Consider the following 7,503-nt stretch of genomic DNA (forward strand, 5'->3'; position numbering starts at 1 on the left):
CCAGCGCCCCCCCGGGGCCTGCCCCTCCCTGTCCCTGCTGGGGACCCCCAGGACCCCCAGAGCCCTCCCGGGGCTGCCCCTCCCTGTCCCTGCTGGGGACCCCCAGAGCCCTCCCGGGGCTGCCCCTCCCTGTCGCTGCTGCCTCTGAGGAGCTGCTGTCCCATCGCAGCGTGCCGAGCTGGGCAGGGTTTGGTCTCTGCTGGCAGGAAGGGCTCAGGGCAAGCAGAGAGCAGAGCTCTCAGAGCTGTCCCCTGCTGCCTTCCAGAGCCAGGGCAGAGATGTTGTCACATCCTTCCCCAAGCCACAAATGACAGTTTCATTATTGCTGTCCTGTCCAGGCTGTAGTTTGTGACAGGGCTGATCCTCACAAGTCAGTGAATCCTTTCATCTTGCTCTTGGCTGAGCTGGAACCTGCACCTCCCTCATTTTTCACTTCTATTTCCCAGTTCCTTTGCTTTCCCCTCTTTTTTACCCATTCCATACACCAAAATAACACACACGATGTCACAGTCTTTTGGCTGAGATCTTGCTGAATTTTGTAAATCATTTAAAACTTTATTTTTCTGTGCTAACTTTCACACAAGGTTGCTCCAGAGAGGGTGAGTAATCCTTTCCAACACGTTGTTCTCCCTGAGTAAGGGATGAGGAGCTGAGGGCTGTGAAGTCAGCAAGGAGGAGTTATGAGGCCTTGGCCATCCCAGATTTACAGCCTGGATGAGCCCATGGCAGGTGTAAACACAAGATCTTTCTGCAGAACTTATTGCAGAAACCAAATCAAAATGAATTGTCTGTGACTCATGAAAATCCTGTTAGAAAAGTGCTTGGGAGGAAAATCTTTTCCTTGTGGAGGAACCTCTTCAGGGCTGGCCTTGCTTTGTGCTGCAGGAGAGACACCATGGTCAAATTAGAGTGTGAAAAGCAAGAAGAATGTTTGGTTGATTGCTGGTTAGCAGAAAAAAATTAAAAAAGGAGTTTTTGGTGAAGCTGAGCCCTGGGCTTGGCTCTGGTATCACTGGGGACCTGGCAGATTTTACCCTTTGATTTCTCCTGGTTTGTGCTGGGTTTTCCTGTGGAAGTCTCTGCCCAGGCTGGGTGGCAGTGCCAGGAGGTGCCCTGTGCTGGACATCCACGTCCACCTCCTGTGTCTCAGCAGCTGCAGGCTGCCCTGCTGCCCTCCCCAAGGGGTGCTGGGGCTGCGCCTGTCCTTGGGCACCTCCCTGACCCAGCTGCCCCGAGCTGGCCCTTCCTTGGGGCAGTCCCCAGGTGAAACCACCTCCCCTGGTGAGGAGATGGTGCCAGCAGCTCTGGGGGAGGAGGAAACGGAGTCTTCTGCTTTTCCCCCACACCGTGGGTGTCACTTCTGACAGCACCAGGACCCGTGCCCAGCACTGTGGGCGAGGGCAGCTCGGGGTGTGCCATTTCTGCTTCGGTGCTTCTGGATTTCCGACCTGCCCGGTGCCCACTCTGAGAGGAAACACCACCCCCGAGGCCAGGAAGGAGCTGCTCTGGGAGGCGGAGGAGGAAGAGGGCACTCGGGGCACTTCTCAGAAAAGAAATGGCAAAGCCTCATCCTTCCGAGGCCGCCCACAGTGCTGCCGTGTGCTGTGCCCATTCTTGGCACTGCCGTGTGCTGTGCCCATTCTTGGCACTGCTGTGCGCCGTGCCCACTCTCGGTGCTGCCATGTGCCATGCCTGCTCTGGGCATTGCCATGTGCCCTGGACTAAGCCCAGCTTAGTCCTGCCTTTGCCCCAGCCCCAGGTGGGGACAGGGTGTGCCCTGGGCTGCCTATGCTGCTGCCTGGGGCCGGGAGTGACCATGGTTCTGTGAATGACCATGGGGCCATGAGTGACCGTGCCTCTGTCCCCACATCTGGGCTGGGAGTGACCATGGCTCTGCGAGTGACCACAGGGCCACGAGTGATTGTGGAGCCACGAGTGATCATGGTTCTGTGAGTGACCATGGTTCTGTGAGTGACCACAGGGTCATGAGTGACCACAGGGCCATGAGTGACCGTGCCTCTGTCCCCACAGCCGGGCTGTGCCTGAACTGCTGGAGCCTGCAGGAGCTGGTGAGCCGGGACGCCGGTAACTACCTCATCCTGGTGGAGAAGATCCTGGCCAAGACCAAGGAGGTGACTGGGGGCTGGTGGGGGAGCTGAGGGCTCTGAGGCACCGGCAGCTCCGTGGCTTGCTCAGGATGGGCTTGGGCAAAGCTGGCTGGAGATTGGGGTCCTTAAATATTGCTGGGCATCACCGCTGGATGGATTCCACCCCCTGGATGGGTTCCACCCCCTGGATGGATTCCACCGACTGGATTGATTCCACCCTGGATTCCACCCCCGGATTCCACCCCTGGATTCCTCTGTCCTGCCCAGCTCCCCAGGCTGCCTGCAGTGCCTGGGCTGCCTGCTCAGAGCCACCTCCATGGAATTTCAGGCACCAGGAGCCTCAGAGCGTTGAGAGCCTGGCCAGGAGAAGACAGAGCAGGAGTCTCTGCCTGTTCCACTCTGGTTTCTGGGGCTTTGGGCGCAGTTTTCCCATAGGGATGAGGGAATCTCCCAGGTGTGGTGATGGGATGGCGGGGCTGGAGTCTCCCAGCACCTCCAGGGACATTTTGGGCAGTGCTGGCGGCCAGCAGCTCATGCCTGTGCCCTCGGGCTGTTCCCACAGGTGCAGGAGAGGTGTGACTACGACCTGGTGACGCCCCTGGCCCTGCTCTTCTACTCGGCCGTGCTCTGTGTAAGTGCTGAGGCTGCCGCACCCATCCCAGCCCAGGGCAGGCTCCAAAATCAGGGGAGCTTCTGCTGGAACTTCCCAGCCTGCTCTCATCGGTTCCTCCCAAAAGAAAGGTTCTGTATGAATCCAGAGGGATCGGGATCGAGCAGCCATTGCACAAGCTGAGAGACAAAGAAAATGAGCTTCAGGGGTTGGAAGCTGTTTTTTAAGGCTGGGCTAATCAGAAAGGGAGATGGACAATAAAGGGGAATTCTTTTCTTTACCCTTTATAGCTGGGCAAAACACACAGGCAACGTGAATGAAAAGGAGCAGAGCCTTCCCAGGAAATACTTTTTTTTATGATTATTATTCCCAGCACAATGCATCATTATCCCAAGGAAGTCATTGCTGCCAGGTCCGGCACAAGCACAGCCTGTGTGGAATTCATCTGTGCAGCTTGTGGGGCTTAAAAAGGAATTTATATTTAGGCTTGGGCATGTGAGCCCCGCTTGGGGAGGTGGGGAAGGAGCTCCTTGGAGCTGTGCCCACAGATGCTGTGCCCTTCCTTGGCAGGACATGGGTGGCACAGGGGCACCCTCTGCTCTGCTTCTCCTCCTGGCACTGCCAACCCAAACCCTGGGCTTCCAGGCAGCACTCGGGGTCTCTCTGCCCTCACCCCTGTCCCTGTCCCTGTCCCGCAGGCTCCTCACCTCCCCCCCGGCTCTGAGCTGCTGCTGAAAGCGGCCAGTGTCTACCACGGCTTCCTGACCTGGCCCGTGCCCTACTGCGACACCTCCCGGGAGCTGCTCACCTTCATCAGCAACGAACTCAAGGCGCCAGGTGAGCGCCCCGCCCCGCCCTGCCCTGCCCTGGGCTCTGCCAGCACCGAACCGGGCACCAAACCCTGCCCCGTCCTGCCCTGGGCTCTGCCAGCTCCAAACCGGGCACCAAACCCGGCACCAAACCAGCAACGAACTCAAGGCGCCCAAACCCTGCCCCGCCCTGCCCTGCCCTGCCCTGGGCTCTGCCAGCTCCAAACCCAGCTCCAAACCCAGCATCAAACCCGGCACCAAACCCAGCCCTGCCCCAGGCTCTGCCAGCACCAACCCCAGCCCTGGCAGCTCCAAAGCTGGCACGGAACCCAGCCCTGCCCCAGCACCGAACCCAGCCCTGCCCCAGCACTGAACCCAGCCCTGCCCCAGCACCAAACCCAGACCTGCCCCACAGGATGGGGCAGGAGACCTGCTCCAGTCCCAGCTCCTGCTGCCCCACTGCCCATGTGGGATGGGGACTCCAGGGTGGCATTTGCCAGCTGCTCCCAGGTGGGATGGGGACTCCAGGATGGCATTTACCAGCTGCTCCCAGGTGGGATGGGGACTCCAGGATGGCATTTGCCAGCTGCTCCCACCTGCCCCAGCCCCCAGGCTGTCACACAGGGCCAGCAGGTCACTGCCACCTCCCCTCCTGCAGGGACAGAGCCCAGACCGATGCAGGACAGAGGGTGCTGTGGGCAGCCACAGCCTGGGGGCCCCCCAGGACTGTCCCCAGGACACCAGGTGACATCAGCAGAGCCCTGTCACCCCCTCAGCAGGACAGGAAACCTTATGGCATCAGCAGGATCCAGCCCCTATCCCTGCAGGGAGCCACATCCCCCAGCCCAGCACCCACGGGGGCCACCCTGACCCCACAGGTCACAGAGCACTGACCCTCCTGCAGGGCCACCAGCCCCAGGGTGCAGATCAAAGCTGCTGTGCTCCTGGCAAATATTGACAGCGGCTCATTCTCTGTTAATCTTTGCCCTCACCACAATAAAGAGCTTTGGCCTCGGACCCCAGCGGGTCAGGGGGATGTGAAGGAGGCTGGAAGAGCCTGGAAGGTCCTGGCAGCTGAGCAGCAGGGCACACAGCCTCACTGAGGGCTCCCAGGGCAGCCCTGGCACACAGCACCCCTGGCAGGGAGCAAACCCACGCTGCTGGGAGGGGAAAGCGTCGGGGCCAAGGTCCCCACTCACGGCCTGGGGCACTGGGGTGGCACAGGAATGGGGGCAGCAACCCCCCCTGGCACCAGAGCCCTCCAGAGGTGGGCAAAGCTCAGCCCTGACCAGGGCACAGCCCCACAGCTGTGCCCATGTCCCTGCAGCTCTGAGATGAGGCTGGGCACAGCCAGGCCCTGCCTGGTGGCCGTGGTCAGCTGTGCTGGGGGTCAAGCAGCCAGTCCAGAGCTCAGGCTGGGATTTTTTCCATCTTTTTGTTCCTTTGGAAGCACTTTCCATCCCCTGCCCAAGTTCCCGTCTCACTGGAACTGCTGCCCTGACAGAGACCCTGCATTTCCCATCCCCCAGGGCTCCCAGAGCACCTTCCCAGTTTGAGGGATGGGGAACACCCCCAGCCACAGGAGCATCCCCTGCCAGGCCTCCCAGAGCCTGCCCAGGATTACACCCGGGCTGCAATGTGCTCTGTGTGATAACAGCCCTTCAAAAGCCCCCAAAAGGCAGGGAGATCAGGCAAGAAGGCTTTGAGAAATAATTGGAAGAGCTGCTCCGCTGGGAACCACAGGACATCCACAAGGAGCCCTTAATTAAGAGGAGCACTGGTGCTGCCCGTGCCTGTGCCCAGAGCTGGGTCACAAGGGGTGTCTGGGCAGGAAAGAACAATCCAGGGAGTGCCTCAGCCCTGTGCAAATCCCCGTGCAAGAGCAGCCTCGGAGGCTCCAGCCCCCCTGATGGCCATGAATGGCCCTGCTGCTGTCCCCCCATCCCTCACACACAGGGGAGGCTGGGGGAGCAGCCAGCACGGGCTCTGGGGGAAGGACCCTCCAGACTGAACCCAGCCAGGAAGTCGTTAGCCATGTGGCTAATTGCCTCTGATGACAGCTGGGGGAGCCTGGCATGCTCCTTGCACACAAGGGACACACCAGAACCAGCAGCCTGCCCTGCTCCTCCAGAGGAAGCCGGGCCCACCTTGTGCTGGACCAACCGGGAACACCATCCTGAGGGGGGAGCAGGGTCCTGACCCCAGGAAAAGCTGAGCTTTGGGATGGACAGTGTGCTCCCAGGCTCGGGAGGCAAGGGGGGAGTGGGACAGGAGCAGCAGGGGACAAACCCTGGGCCAGGGCTGGGGCTGGGGCTGGGACAGGGCTGGGGTTGGTTTTGTTTTGAGGGTATGTCCCCTGCTGCTCAGCTGCCCTCTGGGTTTTACCCTTCACATCCTGGGTTCCCTTGCTCCTGGACTGATCCCTCACACTGTGGCTGTGCCCTGTCCCCACGGGCACTCTGGGCTCTGCTGTTCCTGCTCCAGGCAGGGGCTCTGCCAGCTCAGCAGTGCCCTGGGGCAGAGGCAGAGCAGCCTGCAGGGGTTCTGTGCCTCACTGCTCTGCTCTCTCCCCAGGAATCACCTTCCAGAGGCTGGTGAGGACGGAGCAGGGGCTGCCTGTGAGGAACTACCAGAGCTCCACGGTGTAAGTGTGGCCAGGGGCACTGCTGGGGCTCCCTGGGGCATCCCCGGGGCTGGCACTGCTGCAGCACCTCCAGGGGCTGCACGGGAGGGCTGGGCTGAGCTGTGGGAGGGTTGAGGAGAGCACCTGGGGCATCTCCAGAGGCTGGGACAGGGTCTGTGGGCTCCCTGCCAGTGACTCTGTAGATGTGGGGAAGGCAAAGTCTCCTGCCCAGGGAGCTGCACGTGTTGGAGAGCAGTGGGACATGCTGTGATCTGTGATTTTGGGAGCCACCACCCCAAAAGGAGCCAGAACTGAGTCCCTCCCAATCCTGCAGCTCTGAGCAGGCAGACTCTGCTCCTTATTCGGGGGCTGAGCCTTTCCCTGCCGTCCTCATTTGCAAGTAGGGAAATGAGGCTGGGAACGGACCTGGGCTGCCCTTAGAGCTTCTGCTCAGAGCTGCAGCTTCAGGAGGGAGATGCTCCGGGCTCCCTCGTGTCCCGCGGGGATGGGATGGGCCGGACTGGGCTGGCCCGGGCTGGGCTGGGCTGGGCCGGGCCGGGCTGGGCTCCGGAGCTGGCTGTGTGCCACGGCTTCTTTGCTGTTTTCTGGGTCGCTTGCTGGCTTTTCTCTCCGTGGGCTCCACGCTGCTGCTGCTGCTCCAGCACCTCTACCAGGCCACCTTCGGCACCTGCTGCGACCTGGACGGGCTGGGCCAGCTGCTCAAGGTGGGCAGGGGCATCTGCTCAGGGTGGGCAGGGGCAGCAGCCACTCTGGGCTGCACCAGCTGCTTAGGTTGGGCTGGGGCAGTGCCCACCCTGGGCTGCCATGGGACCAGCTCCATGCAGGGGCTGCTGCATTCATTTCCTACCCAAAGCACCACTGGCTTGGCAAAGGAAAAGAGTTTGGGTAACGCTTCTTGGAGGGAAAATGCCCGTTTTCCCCTTCTCAGGTTAGACCTGAGGTCTGAGGTGTTCTGTGAGGTGTGTGCAGAGGGCTCTCTGCCCTTTGACCCTGCAGTGGAGAGAGGAAAGGCCCCCAGATTTGAAAATCAGCAAAAGTGTTTGACCAGAGAAACATTTGGGGGAGAGGCAAAAAAAAAACATAAAAGAATCCCCTGGGGTGTTTTCAAAGTAATTTTTATTTTAATTGGAAAAGTCTGGGGGCACTTGAGGGGAGTGGGGGCAGTGGAGGGGCAGAGCCCCCCGTTAGTGATGCTGCTCGCTGGAGGGACCCTCTGACCGTGTCCCCCGGCTCTGCTCCGCAGTCCAAGCCCCTGGAGGAGCTCTCGGAGCTCTACGCCAGCGCTGCCGATGCTCAGGAGGCGGCGGCCGCCAGCCCCGACCCCGCGCCGGC

At 60.8% G+C, this 7,503-nt stretch overlaps 1 protein-coding gene across 1 annotated transcript in view; it reads left to right on the forward strand.

The window, feature by feature from the left end:
* Positions 1-7,503, forward strand: part of PIK3R5 (phosphoinositide-3-kinase regulatory subunit 5) — a 28,648-nt gene that overhangs the window by 10,509 nt on the left and 10,636 nt on the right. Inside the window, exons 4-9 of the mRNA XM_031062702.1 lie at positions 2,032-2,132; positions 2,671-2,739; positions 3,417-3,555; positions 6,102-6,171; positions 6,605-6,875; positions 7,415-7,497. Of these exons, the coding sequence (XP_030918562.1) occupies positions 2,032-2,132; positions 2,671-2,739; positions 3,417-3,555; positions 6,102-6,171; positions 6,605-6,875; positions 7,415-7,497 (733 nt within the window). The remainder of the gene's footprint in view (positions 1-2,031; positions 2,133-2,670; positions 2,740-3,416; positions 3,556-6,101; positions 6,172-6,604; positions 6,876-7,414; positions 7,498-7,503) is intronic.

The sequence above is a fragment of the Geospiza fortis genome, unplaced genomic scaffold, assembly GCF_000277835.1.
Source record: "Geospiza fortis unplaced genomic scaffold, GeoFor_1.0 scaffold485, whole genome shotgun sequence".
Classification (NCBI taxonomy): Eukaryota; Metazoa; Chordata; class Aves; order Passeriformes; family Thraupidae; genus Geospiza; species Geospiza fortis.